The 13,102-nt window shown below is 50.0% G+C and overlaps 3 protein-coding genes across 3 annotated transcripts; 1 reads left to right on the top strand and 2 right to left on the bottom strand.

The window, feature by feature from the left end:
- The first annotated feature begins 708 nt into the window (after positions 1 to 708).
- clrD (histone-lysine N-methyltransferase Clr4) lies at positions 709 to 2,706 on the top strand. The gene is made up of 3 exons (XM_071036920.1): positions 709 to 869; positions 1,155 to 2,070; positions 2,121 to 2,706. Exons 1-3 carry the CDS (start codon positions 807 to 809, stop codon positions 2,576 to 2,578), a joined length of 1,437 nt encoding a protein of 478 aa, XP_070903455.1. The 5' UTR covers positions 709 to 806; the 3' UTR covers positions 2,579 to 2,706.
- Positions 2,707 to 3,598: 892 nt separating this feature from the next.
- On the bottom strand, positions 3,599 to 4,847 carry BJX68DRAFT_163897 (uncharacterized protein). Its single transcript, XM_071036919.1, has one exon. It carries the CDS (start codon positions 4,598 to 4,600, stop codon positions 3,893 to 3,895), a length of 708 nt encoding a protein of 235 aa, XP_070903454.1. The 5' UTR covers positions 4,601 to 4,847; the 3' UTR covers positions 3,599 to 3,892.
- A 1,105-nt stretch (positions 4,848 to 5,952) lies between these two features.
- Positions 5,953 to 13,086, bottom strand: cch1 (calcium channel protein CCH1). The gene is made up of 4 exons (XM_071036918.1): positions 10,994 to 13,086; positions 8,590 to 10,941; positions 7,111 to 8,544; positions 5,953 to 7,064 (listed from the first exon to the last, which is right to left on the bottom strand). The coding sequence occupies exons 1-4, from the start codon at positions 12,605 to 12,607 to the stop codon at positions 6,150 to 6,152; spliced, it is 6,315 nt and encodes a 2,104-aa protein (XP_070903453.1). The 5' UTR covers positions 12,608 to 13,086; the 3' UTR covers positions 5,953 to 6,149.
- Between the last annotated feature and the right edge of the window lie 16 nt (positions 13,087 to 13,102).

Here is a 13,102-nt window from a genome sequence, read left to right as displayed (position 1 = left end):
TCTGACATCTATGTGCATTGTGGGGCAACGCCAGCCAAACGCGAAGGCGGTGAGCTGCGTAGTCAGTGCTTAGTAATCAAATCTTGGCTTGGCATTCCTTCTCCAGCAAACTTCAAGCATACTTTTTGCAACAGTCAGAGCAGATATAAAGATAGAAATTGTAATATCAGAATCAGCAGGCTGTGGTCCATAAAGATACCATAGTTTGGTCCCATGATTGGAAAGTGGGTTTGGCGGCCTGTATTGCTGGGGTTCAGGCCGGAAACTTTTGGCTTTGGGCGCGAATTATGGGCGCAACCAACACCGCGCGAGCAGGTCTTGCAGGCCCAGCAGGCCCTGCAGGGCGCGCCCCTATGTACTTGACGAGTCCCATTGTCCCATTGCCAATTCAGCTTCACTTGACAATTTGAAGTGAAGTCACTACCAGCGGCGACCTTTGATTTGCTCAATTGATATAGAATATGCGATGAAATGTTTATGCCTTTTTTTTTTTATCTTTTTCTTGATTATTTCGCCGCTGAGATCAAATGCAAATAGATTCCTGGAAAAACTGAGAAATAGTGATGATCTATTTACTAAATTAACTAGATATATAAAACTGACTAAGCCATAGCACTCCGCCTTCCCAAAACAGTCAAGCCCCTTTCAGATAACACAAGCTCTCTGGCAGAAAAGCACCCAGTTGGATATTTGGATTCCTCTTTTGTTCTTTCCCCTAGAATGTGACCTTGACCATCTTCGAAGCGGGCTCTATACGGCCTCTATTTGGCTAGAAATCATTGATCTGTTGCTTTGATATATTACTCATGACACAATCAAGGATGCTCATTGATCTCACACAAGATTCAGAGTCTGAGGACCAGATCATGGTAAGTCTAAGCTGTTCAAGTGAAGTTGGATTTGTGTTTCTTTGTTTTTGGGTCTATCCAGATCCCCGCCCATCCATTGGCTCTTCACTTACCCAGGTTTATTTACCTGGTTCATGACATCTTCATACTCTATTTTATCTCCTTTTATTTTCACCCCCCAATTTCCTTTGGTCCGAGCCTTATTTGAGCCACGACTGAATGTCTTACCTCGCTGCCTCCATAGCGCACTTTGTTATACTTGTTTTAGCAACGCCAGAATGAACCTGATATACTGACACTTCTTAGACAAAACCACCTCGTTTATTCTCTGCTAACCTCGCTCACCGCGAATTCTCCTCGACAATTCCCTTAAAGAGAAAATCGGACAGGGACTCGGATTCACCAGCATCTCCCTTAAATGCCTATGCGTCTGTTCTCCAGCCTAACAATGGGAACATCAACAATATACAGGCGACATTTAAGGTCAAGAGGAGATCAGAACCGTACACGCCAAGCCCAGCCCCCAAGTCTGGTAGCGGAACCGATTTCAGTGTTGTCGTCCCATCTCCTTCAGCACAGCTGAAACGAGAAATTGATACTGCTGAGTACATCCATGACGGTGAACTCATTGCGCTGTCTCAAAAGTTTTACCCAACTGATGCACTTGAAAAACGTGCAGCAAGAGGCACTTACCCAGCTGCCAGAAGCGTCAAGCGCGAAACATACCCATTCAGAATCGGGAACCCGGGCCCCTTCCTTACAGAAACTGAAAGAAAACCTGTGATACAGACACTCTGCGAAAGTCTAAGGCGCAAACTCGCTACTATTAGGGGCCCCCCCGTGACTGTGGCTCCGGGAGATGAGGAGCGTCTTGCGCAGAGCACATCGAGTTTTGAGTTTGTAAACAAATACAAGCTCCGAAATGGCGTGGCGCCAATTGGGCAGGAGTTCCTCGCTGGCTGCTCATGCGAAGAAGTCTGCGACCCGGCTCGTTGCAGTTGTCTGACGCAGGAAGAGAACTCGAATGAGCGTATTATCCCATATAAGACTTCAAGGGAGGATTCGCGGTTCTGGGGTCTTTCGCCGGAGTTCATGCAAAGGACATCTATGATTTATGAATGCAATGCGCTTTGCGGGTGCAATGAACGTTGTTGGAATCGGGTAATAACCCAAGGGCGTAAAGTGAAGCTTGAGATCTTCTTCACGGGCACACGTGGTTTCGGTACGTTTCTCTCCTCCTCAAAAGGGGAAGCCAAACCCTAACAAGACCAGGTCTTCGCTCCCCAGATTTTATTCGAGCAGGTCAATTCATTGACCTTTACCTCGGCGAAGTCATAACAACCACACACGCCGACCAGCGAGAAAAGGCCGCAGCAGCACGTAACGCCCCCTCATACCTCTTCAGCCTCGACTTCTTCATCAACGACGACACAATCTATGTCGTCGATGGCTGCAACTTTGGCGCCGCGACCCGCTTCATCAACCACTCCTGCAACCCGAACTGCAAAATGTTCACAGTCTCCCGCAACCACGGTGACGAAAGGCTCTACGACCTCGCCTTCTTCGCCGTAAAGGACATCAAACCCGGTGTGGAATTGACCTTTGATTATAACCCGCACATGGAGCGGGTTGATAAAGTGGCACCTGGGGCCGTCCCGTGTCTCTGTGGCGAGCCGAATTGTCGCGGGCAACTCTGGGCGAATAAGAAGAAGAGGAGGGAGAGGTTCTAGCCTGTCTGTCTCGTTCTTTTGTTACGTTGACTATTTTCTCACTGTTGCGTTGGAGCGGGTCGGCTTTTAACTTTCTGTGGCGTTTCATGGGAGGAGTCAAGGTCGTCTCGTAGAAGGGTCATCTTATTTGTGGGTTGCATAGGAGTGCTCACTAGGCACCTGGTGTTCCATGCGTTTCGTGGCATTGCATTGGTGAGGAGTTGGACTAGGCCTATGGCCGTTTCTTATGCTGGTCTTCTGAGTTTTGTTTCTTTTGATGTTTCCATGCACTTTCTCTTTCCCTGCACCTCGCTCCGTTCTATGCTTCCTTGACGTTGTCGGTTGTAGGCAGCCAGGCTCGAGCTGGACTCCAGGTATACCTCCAACCTCACTCCGCCCTGCTTTTCTTTACTCCATGTTCCTGTTGTTCATCTCCATATGATATACCTGCGTCTGCATCTGCACCTATCTTGCGAATATTGCAATCTTTCTACCAGCGGAGCGAACGATACCCATGCCTTTCACTTTCTTCTTCCCTTTTCCCTTTCCCTCGTTCTTCTTCGCTTGGGCATGTCTCCTCATACACATACCCACCACACTATGATAAGCTTGAATGAATGAACAACCTAGGTCTACTCCTACTAAGAGAGCAGGACATACTACATACTACCCAATGCCTTACGTTTCAGATGTACGAGTATAATCCAACTCTTGCCTTTTTTGCTAAAGCCATTTACAGTAAAATTAGGTCTTTCAAAGAATTTTGACCTGTAAAATTCTAAAAGTTCAGGCCAGTTGAGAGTGCAGTACTTGTTTGGGCTTGACTTGAGTATTTCAGGCTGTACCCTAGTGGAGTTTTTAGCCCCCCACTACTAGGAACCCTATAATACTTAGAGTACCACTTTTTTAAACGGCATAGTGCACATGGGCATTGTTACTATTGCCTGCTTTTACAGAGATAGAGGTACCCTAAACAACTAAAGCTAGTAACTTTTTTTACTAAGGCCACCAAGCTCTTATATCACGGCTTGAAACAAGGAGCTAAAAACAGGAGCACTTTTTATTCATCTTCACATAAGAGTATATGGTAAAATACTTTCCCTAGCAGATCAGGTAATAGAATCATAGTAACTCAAGACTCCAAGTTGAAGAAAATACCCTAGTTCAACCCAGTCCAAATCGCGCCCTAACTCCTGCCTAGAAACCCAATGCTAACACCGCTTGGTGGGTCCAAGCATCAACAACCCAAAATCCCAAGAAAAATAAAATATTTAATACTTGACGTGCCTCAACAGGTAGCAAAAGAAGATTATGAGAAGAAAATTGAGACGAAAATCACCCCCTCCCCTCCATAACCTCAAAAATCCCACCGAGCACAAACCGCGGCTGCGAAAGACGCCTCGAACGAATACTGGTACAATCTGCGGAGCCAGAGGACAGCCGATTCTCGCGGAAGCCGGAAGTCTCATCAGAAGTCATCGTCGGGATCCGGGCGTGTGCCACAGGTTGCATGTGCAGCTGCTGGATCCGGGTATCGATTCCGAACCCCATGCTGGCCCCGCTAATTGGCTCTAGATCGACGGGGCGAGGTTCCAGGAGACTCAACCCTTGTCGTTCGACTACATCGACGTCGCACCGGGTTCGTTCTTGGCGGAGAATTGTGTCGATGTTTGAGGGGCGGCGGCGGAGGGGGATCTGGATCCCGCCAGAAGAATGGGCATGGTGACTGTGGTGAGCTTGAGTGTGCGTGTTGGAGAGCGCAGTTTTGGTGCTGTCATGCATAGGACGCGGAGTGCGTATGTGCTGGAATTGGAAGATAGAAGGCGATGTCGATGGTGATGTTGGAGAAGATGGAAGAGTGAGAGTGGAGGCGGAGCTTAGTGGGCTTGCTGGTGCCGTTGAAAGGTAGTCGCTCGTAAACGTGCTGTATGGGCGAGCATTTTCGTTGTCATGCTCGCTGTCTGTAATTGTGGTGTTATGGCGGGGTTGGAATGAGGTGTGCAGAAGAGGGAGACTAGGCGTTGAGGATTGATTTGGGCGCATCTTGGTCTTCCTCTGGCGGGGAAAATGCGAAACAGAGATTTGTTTTTCTGGGTGGCGGTTGGGTTGGATTTAATTTCTGCAGAGAGGTCGAAATGTGATATATATCTTCCTCGAGCGGCTTCCCCGCATGAACCCTGAATCGAGTGCCCAACACTGATAGGAATCAGATAGCGCGACGTCTGGAGAAGATAACAGATTCCAGAGGCCAAGGCACAGAAAATAGGTCAGGACCAAAGCCCGTTAAATGCAGGGCAAGTAAGATGACGAAACTGAAACTCGGAGTATAAGGCCGAGTGGGGTTGAAACAAGGCGCAGTCTCAGATTCGTCAAGGATGGTTAAATTGAACTCGGACGCTTCGGAGGGCCAACGCAGCGAATGAATATGCCAGAATGGCCGTTCCTGCGAAGGGGAGAGGAGGAGAAATCTTCGGTATTTAAGAGCACCCTGGTCACGACAAGGAGCCGGAAGGCATGGGTTAAGTGTCCATGAGAGGTTCAGTGTCGGCAAGGCACGCGCGGTCTAGTAGAAAGTAGTCCGGAACCAGGGGGGAAAGAGGAGAGAGGCGGAGGTTTTCCATGAGGTCGAGACAGTAGAAGCCAATTATGAGAGATGCGCACTCGAGGATTTAAATGAAAACAGCAATCAAAAGGGAGAGATGGGGTGATGGAGAGTTGGGATGGAATTTGAGGCGACGAAGACGGGCTGATGTGGCTGCCGCATTCGGTCATCGCGGCGAGACAAGGAACCATCACACCACAAGACACAGCCAATCCTTGATTCGATTCCTCTATTGTTTTTAGCAGCGAGGAAGTATATTCGTGCCCAAATCATTCTACTGACTTCTACTACCTATCGAATAACCTGCCCGGAAACCAAGGGGATTCCTACGCTCTGTGACTATGCCCAGACTTTTGGAGCCAAAATTTTCAAAATAGGAGATGAGTGTGAACAAGCCAATCAGTCTTGATCTCGAGTCGTCTGACTACTAGAGGCGAGTAAGCCTTCCGTAATTTTTGTGAAGAGAGTTGAAGGGTCAAAGCTGAGGAGAAGCCCAGGGAATGAAAGAAGGCTATAGCCACTAGACTTACAGTCCTTGAGCAAAGTGGCGTAATATCGGACTGGCCACAGAGGCAAAATCCCAAATCACCTACCATCCGAAGAACTATACAAGTAGGACAATAACGATAAAGTTAATATGTACTTTGTCTAGATAATCTACTCCAGCACGCCATTGCTATGCATCCCAAAGCCAAACAGTCAAATACCCGCGCAGCATGAAACATCAACATCAACATAAGCATCAACAAGATCTAAAGGAAAGAAAAACATGGAATGAATAGTCTTAAGTCTTGTGATTGCGTCGCGTGACCCCAATTAGCCAAGAAATTGTCGCACACATATCTTACAATATGAACATGAGAAAAAGGAAAGGGAAAAGGATAGAGAGAGCCGTATAATAGTTGGTTAGTTGTGGAGGGTCATGTTCATAAGCACGAGTCGGCATTCGAGATGAGATCTCGTGGCTTGTTTCATTTGTGACGCGTCGCATCATGTCTCGTCCCTCGATCGTCGCCGCTGCGTGAAACTGCGGCGGATACTCTCGCCCCAGGCGGAGTCACCGAGCGAAGCCATCACGTCGTTCACGCTCATCGCGCTGTTGTTGCGCGAGTGGTCTGCCGACCGCGGCGGTTCGAAGGTGGGTCGTTCCGGCCCGGGGTCATAGGAGCCGGTTGTGTTGGCCCGATCCCTGTTGGGCGATAGGGAGATGCTGATATTCGACCATTCGGACGGGGAGCGCTCTTCTGGGTTTGGTCGACCGGCAACGCTTGTGTCGAGGCGGGGAAGCTGGGAGGGACCAGCTTCTGACCGGCTTGGTGAGAGCATGGACCATTCTTGGGCCGGGCTTGTTCCGTCTTGTCCCGTGTTTGGGTGGTCTTCGGACTGGTCTTGCTGGGGTTCATCGTCGACGTAGATTTCGGGAACGTTGAATTGTGGGACGAAGGTCATACGGGCGGAGCGTTTCTGGTCGATCTTTCGGCGGAACTCCCGGGCTGCGGTGAGAGTTTTGAAGAAGCCGATGACTGTGTTGCGGCGAACGGCCTCCTCAACACGCTGCAGCTTTGCGCGACGCCGTAAAAATTCTTCAAGCTTCAAGCTCTTGCTGTCGCTGATGACATTGTAGTGTGCGAGGATCATTAGGCAAGAATGGAATGAGATACCCAGCACGGGGTCTGCAGACACCAGGATTTCTTCATAGAACTCGTTAAGTCGCTTACGGCGTTCCCTTACGGTGTTGAGTGGTATCTTCCGGATGATCCTCGCGAGCTTGTCAAGATCGACACCCTCAACCACTCGTCGGTGAGCAAGAAGTGAGTCGCGCTTGTCGACCCTACATTCGTCGAGGATACGTGGGACCATGAATTCGCCCTGGTAGATGCGCACTTCAAAAACGCCGGTGAGTTCCTGTCATCGTTAGTTTTGCTTGGCTTGAAGTAGATATCAAACATACCCTGAGTAGCCGTGGAAAGTGTTCTTTGGAGATATAGCCAGTGCCCTCCGGGTCGAACTCGGCCCAGGCTTGCTTGAAGCGGCGAATCTCCTCACGGCTAATGACATAAAGTCCACTGCTCCTTTGGTAGACGTAGGAGAAACTCTCGAAAATCAAAGAGACGAACAGCGAGACGAAGATGTACATGCTGATAATGTTCCATGATATGAAGAGCGCTCGAGCCCAGCCCTTACTTCCGCAGTCGTTCGCAAAGTTTGAGATATCGCCATCAGTACAAAACGGGGGTTCCATTCCCGCAAAATCTTCCATGAGCTCATTCCATCCCTCACCGCAGCTGAGTCGGAAGAGCAAAATCAAAGCTCTGGGAATATCTCTGAAGTTGATGTTCCCATTCTCGTTGGCACCGAACTTTGTCAGGCCAAAAGCTTGGTTCATCGCGATTGCATACACGAGGAATAGAACAAACCAGGTTGCCAGCAGGTTTCCAATGGAAGTCAGACTAGCCGCGGCCGTCTTGAACAGTTGATCGAGCTGGTTGTTCCTAGGAATGAGAAGCAAGGTTATTGCGACAAGGAAGAGCTTGCTCAGCACAACAATCGCCTGAGTCCCTGATGATGTAAAGTTGAGAATCGAGGTGACGATAGTGCCCGGCACAACAAACAACGCGTAGAGATCCCAAGAGCTCCTTCTAAAGCGCTGCCAGCCCAGTCCAAATAGGCGCAGAATGACATTGCCCGCATAGAAGAAATTGAACGCGAAGAAGATGGCGTCTCGAATCAAGTCCCATGTCGCATTTTCGGGATAGAATTCGATAATCAGCAACACGAGATGAAGCACAAGAATTGTTGTAACAGTTCTCGCCCAGCGACCATGTTTCTTGTAGGCTACTCGGTAACACCACTGCTTCCAACTGGTGGTTTTCTCGGTGGACCGACGCTTGGAGGGCGAGACTTGTCTGAGGAGCTTCCTCAATTCGAGCCAGGATCGCTGCTCAGCGGTCAAGAAGGCAACTCCAGTCTGCTCAGTGTAGTTACGCATGAACACAGACACGAACAGGGTTAGGACGAAGACAGCACCGAGCAAATTGAACACGATGAAAAACAACCCGTTCTCCGGTGCTGCAAAGGACTCTGGCTGTTGCCCTACCCCTGTAATAGCCATTGCCTTTGCCTGGACGTCTGTCCACCCTTCTTGTGAGACAATCTGGAAGAGGATGAAGAGCGAGTTGCCAAAATTGTCAAAGTCGTAGAAAGGGTTGGAAGCCACTCGAGGCGCAAGAACTTCCCAGTCATACGGTGAGCTCATGAACTCGCCAACGCACGCGCTCAATGCTCCTTCGAAATTGTCATCATTGCATTCGACCAGTTGTCCAGCGAATAGATTAACACCGTAGATGGCGAATGGAATCAGGAAACTCATCGAGACCAAGGCAGCCTGAGGAGTTAGTAAGTATGATAGTAGTTTAGTCTAGGTACTTACGGCAATAACTTTCCATCCTCCAACGATGATAACGGAATGGAACGTATTCTTTGCACTGTCACTGAAATTGAGCAGTCTCAGCGCCCTCAGAGCTTTGAACGCACCAATAGCCCTCGAGACGCCCCTGTCCGAAGTCAAAGTGCTTAGCACATTGACCCAAAGAGTGACCAACACAATGCCGTCAATGAAGCCCCAGGAGCCACGAAAGTAAGCATTAGGCGTCCAGAAAAATCCATCAGCAATCACTTTGATAATAGCTTCAATAGTGAAAAGAATTGCAAAGCCCAAATCGGTGTACGTGAACCAGTCCCTGTTCGTTTGAAAGTTCTCGCTCTGATAAATCGGCGTGGTTATACAGGCAAGAATAACCATGGCCACGATAGCAGCATAGACAAAGGCGGAAAAGGTGTACCAGACGGGCTTGAAGGGGTCCACACCCTCTACACGTTGATGCCCGCGCCCTGGACCAACAATGCACTGGCAGAGCCTTCGGATGCGGTCATCTGGCTTGAACAGGAACAAAGACTTGTTATAGTTCGGATGGCGTATTAGGTATTCTCGTTGGGCACGCTTTCTTTGCTCGGCGGCCGTGACGACCTCTTTGGCCATCCCTTGAGGCCCTAGCTCCTCGTATGCTCCAGAAATCTTCAGTTTCGAGTAGAAGGGATTCGGCTCTCGCCGCATGACTGATGTTGTGACGGTAGTCCATGCGCGTGAGATCGCTCCAGGCTGCACAAGTCCTTCCCCAGTCGTCGCACTCCGTTCTAGCGGGCCATCCTCGCGCCGTTGATTCTCTGATGGCATTTCTTCGTCCAGAAACTCGCGGACAACAGCATCCTTCAGAAGCATATCTAGTGCTGCCGGCCCGTGATCAAGTGGGTCCTTAAAACGAGATGTGCGCCGCCCAATCTTCAATATCTTGGATAAAGATAGATTGCCCTGTGACGCGCCATTGACTTGCTTCTGCTCCAGGAACGCTCGGACCTGGTGAAGTCGCTTTTCATCTTCCGAAACGTCGAAACTTTCCTGGATGACAGCAATGAACATATTCAGGATGATGAAATTAGCGAGGACAAACCACAAAACGACGAAAGTTGCAGAGATCCATGCAGTGTTGAAGTCGTAAGTGTACGATGTTACGTTGTAGAGAACGCCGGTCCAGTTCTCGCTGGAAAGAATCTGGTACATGCCAAGAAAAGAGTTGTAAATGTCAGCAAAGGTGATATCGATGAGGCCGCCATCGTCATCCTCCCGGGGTATCTGGCTGCGGAAAAGCTGAGTCGCGAAAATAGATGCAAGAAATGTAATTAGAAACACGAAGATAATCAAGTTGATTAGACCGACGGCGTTGCGGAAAACGAGAGTGATCAAAGTTCTGGTCACGGAGAACGCTAAAACGACACGATAAACGCGGAGAATCTGGAAAAGGGTGAGAACTGAATATGGCCGTCCCGAGTTCTTGATCGCAGGTATCTGGATGATGCAGGTAATGATCACCAGCCCCAAATCGACCCAGTTGCGACGGGGTTGATGAAATTTGCGCCAGTCAGTGACAAATCGCAGTATGATCTCGGCGAGTAGAACAAATGTCACGATGGTCTCGCAAACATCAATTAGCTGTCTCCTGTCAGGGCCCATACTTGAGCTCCTCAAGGCTTGCATCACAAGGTCGAATACAATGACGGCGATCCAAAACCAGTATGTTTTGTCGTAGAAGCGCTTCAGATTGCTGAGTTTGCGCGAGGATTCATCTTCCTCCTCGTCACCCTCAATGTTTTGCGAAGCAAAGGCACTTCGTTTGCTTTCCTCACGAATGACCTGGAATGAGTGGGTGATGACTGCCACTAGCAAGTTTACCATCCACAAGCTCAGAATGACAAAGCCGCAAGCAAAGAATAGGGCAGCAACGAGGTAATCGCTGTCAGTCGTGTTGTAAAGGAGGTCTGTAAAGGTATTCGAACTCATGATCACAAATACAAGCTCGAGCGAGTGCAGGATGTCGTCGAAGCTCATAGTCTTATTGTAGGGATTGTCTCCTTCAACGCAATAGGATCCAACGGGGCAGATGAACCCCTTAGGCTTGGAGTCGCTCACGTTACCGTCACGTTTTATCCAGGGCTGTTGTTCATAATTCTGATCAAGGTAGCCACCGCAGAATTGGAGTGTGCCAGACGGGTCATTCGAGGTAAAGTTGTCCACACCGAAGCTCGTCCCATCCCAGACACAGGTCCTGCGGAAACTTGACTTGAAGCTTTGAATGCCGACGATAGCGAATAACAGCCAAAAGAAGCCGATCAGGAATGCAACATGGACGAGTAAGGGAGCAGCTTTTTTCAGACTCCGAAGGATAACCTGTACTTGAATCAGCAAACATCATACACCAGGCTGACATTTGGGAACCTACCGATGTGCCACTGGTGAGCGCCAGGAGACGCAAGATACGAAGACAGCTGAGCATACGGAAAACAAATATCTGGTGTGGAGCCTCGAGGCCAACAATGGCAAGCATAAACGACACCCAATACGAAACCACAGCAACAAAGTCCAACCGATTGAACGAGTGCCGCAGAAAGGCTCGATGGGCAAGTCGTATCCGGCGTTTCTGTAGAGGATCGTCCGCTAGCTGCTGCTCCATTTGGTTTAATCCACCCGTGAATGTCCGTAAAATGGACGTTTGGTGAATTTCTGGTTGGGTTGATGAGGCCTTTGTAGAGAATTGCCGCTGCGGTGTGATGAGATTTTTTCCCTTCTCGGCGAGCGCCTTCTTTAGACCTTTAGACCTGTCTATTGTACTGTATTCAGTTGGGTTGAAGAAGAGCCCGGAGACCATAATCTTGGCGATAAGTTCAGCAGTGTAGATGATGAAAATGGCAAAGTAACAAAAGTCCATCCAGGTGGTGCCCCAGCGTGTAGACCGTGGCTGTTCCCATTCCGACTGCGCGGATTCAATGGTTAATAGGATGGTCTGAATGACAATGACGACGAGAATAAAGGGCTCCGTAAACGGGTGGACGAGTATATCGCACAGCCGCGTCCGGATTGCATTGTCTGGTCCGAGGATCCCGAGAGCCTTTCCCTTCAACGGATTGCCTAGCCCTCGCCATGCCTTCCTGTCCGCTGATTTCTCTCTGGGAGTTCGTTCGTCTAACGGCGCTGCTGGGGGCGCATCCGAAGCATAGTCCGGGAGCGAAGGAAGCGACGGCGGGGCTTCCATGCGCGCGCTCTTGTGCGATTCCTCTCTCAAAATCGACTGTTCCACAATTTCCGGCTCATTACTCAGGTTCACGACACGCTGGGAGACGGACTTCATCATGGAACTTGCGCGCTGGAGCGCGGACCCGGAAACCGATGGGGAGAGGGAACGGTCTCTAGACACACTCTCCCCGCGTCGTCGCCCGCTGTGGCCACTTTCCATATTGTGCAAGTCATCACCAAGCCGTGGGCCCAGATGGCTCTCGTCGAAACGGACGGAGGGTGATTTTGATCGGTCATCTCGCGAACCGCTTGCGCTGGGAGCGGCGGATGCGCCGCTAATAGGTTGTACATGTCGGATACTCGTCAAAGGAGTTGTGTCGGGGAACGTCTCGGAGGGGGAGAGGTATGTCTCCGCCTCGTTGGGATCAAAGTCGTCAATGCGAACAAAATCCATGTCGGACTCCGATTCATTTCGTCCATGACCTCGTAAATGTGATGTGCTCGGAGAACTGTGGAATCCGAGTCCCACCGACGACATCGCCGCAGCGAATGCCCCAGGGTCGTCAACAGAGAATTGATTTGCGCCATCAGGAGGCCGCGGTTGCGCTGTTGCACCTGCCCGTTCAACAGGCGAGTCCTCCGTTAATCTTTCGTATGGTCGTCCTCTCTCTGTCAAAGAGCGTCCCGAGAAGAGCCGGCTTCCCACTCTGCCTATCCCGCGTCCCGATCGTTCCTCGGGGCCGGAGAGGTCTTGTAAGGGTATCGAGTGACTAGCGATATCGCTCTCGTCGCTGGACCCGCGGTCATGGCCGTTGGAAGCCATGGTGGGCGGAATCGATTGACTAACCGAATGCAGACATCGCAAGCTGCGACGGTGGGAGCGTTGTGCAAGGGGATATTCGATAAGGCGTAAATAGTCGTAGCGATCGGGGAGAGCACGGGCAGTCGCAGGCAGCTGAGAGCCTTGAGCTTGCGCGCAACGGAGAACGAGCGGAGGTGTGAGAGGAGTAGATGTTGAAGAGACAAAAGACTGAAAAGCTGAGCAAACACCGTTGGAAATTATTAATCTTGCGCTGCAGCTGAGGTGTCTTCTCCAGATTCCAGCGATCGTCTAGTCCTGCGCCAGGAGCGGCCAAAACGGGGCTGGTTGGCGGGATGGTGGTTCTGTATGGCCGATTTTCTCACTCACTCCCGGCGGTACCAAGCGCCGAGCTACTAACGGTTGCTCGTGATTTACTCTACTCACGTTCTATAGTTCTCCGTATCTAGACTTTCGGGTCAATATTCATTTACGCTTTTATTGGCAAGTGCTTCAAGA

This window comes from Aspergillus pseudodeflectus (genome assembly GCF_044049435.1).
Source record: "Aspergillus pseudodeflectus strain CBS 756.74 chromosome Unknown BJX68scaffold_5, whole genome shotgun sequence".
Classification (NCBI taxonomy): domain Eukaryota; kingdom Fungi; phylum Ascomycota; class Eurotiomycetes; order Eurotiales; family Aspergillaceae; genus Aspergillus; species Aspergillus pseudodeflectus.
This window is presented reverse-complemented; position numbering and strand designations above follow the sequence as displayed.

Coding starts and splice junctions, on each gene's coding strand:
- clrD (XM_071036920.1), top strand. CDS start 807: ATGACACAATCAAGGATGCTCATTGATCTCACACAAGATTCAGAGTCT. Junction 870..1,154: donor AGTCTGAGGACCAGATCATG/GTAAGTCTAAGC, acceptor GACACTTCTTAG/ACAAAACCACCTCGTTTATT. Junction 2,071..2,120: donor CACGGGCACACGTGGTTTCG/GTACGTTTCTCT, acceptor TAACAAGACCAG/GTCTTCGCTCCCCAGATTTT.
- BJX68DRAFT_163897 (XM_071036919.1), bottom strand. CDS start 4,600: ATGCGCCCAAATCAATCCTCAACGCCTAGTCTCCCTCTTCTGCACACC.
- cch1 (XM_071036918.1), bottom strand. CDS start 12,607: ATGGCTTCCAACGGCCATGACCGCGGGTCCAGCGACGAGAGCGATATC. Junction 10,942..10,993: donor CGCTCACCAGTGGCACATCG/GTAGGTTCCCAA, acceptor ATTCAAGTACAG/GTTATCCTTCGGAGTCTGAA. Junction 8,545..8,589: donor GAGGATGGAAAGTTATTGCC/GTAAGTACCTAG, acceptor CTAACTCCTCAG/GCTGCCTTGGTCTCGATGAG.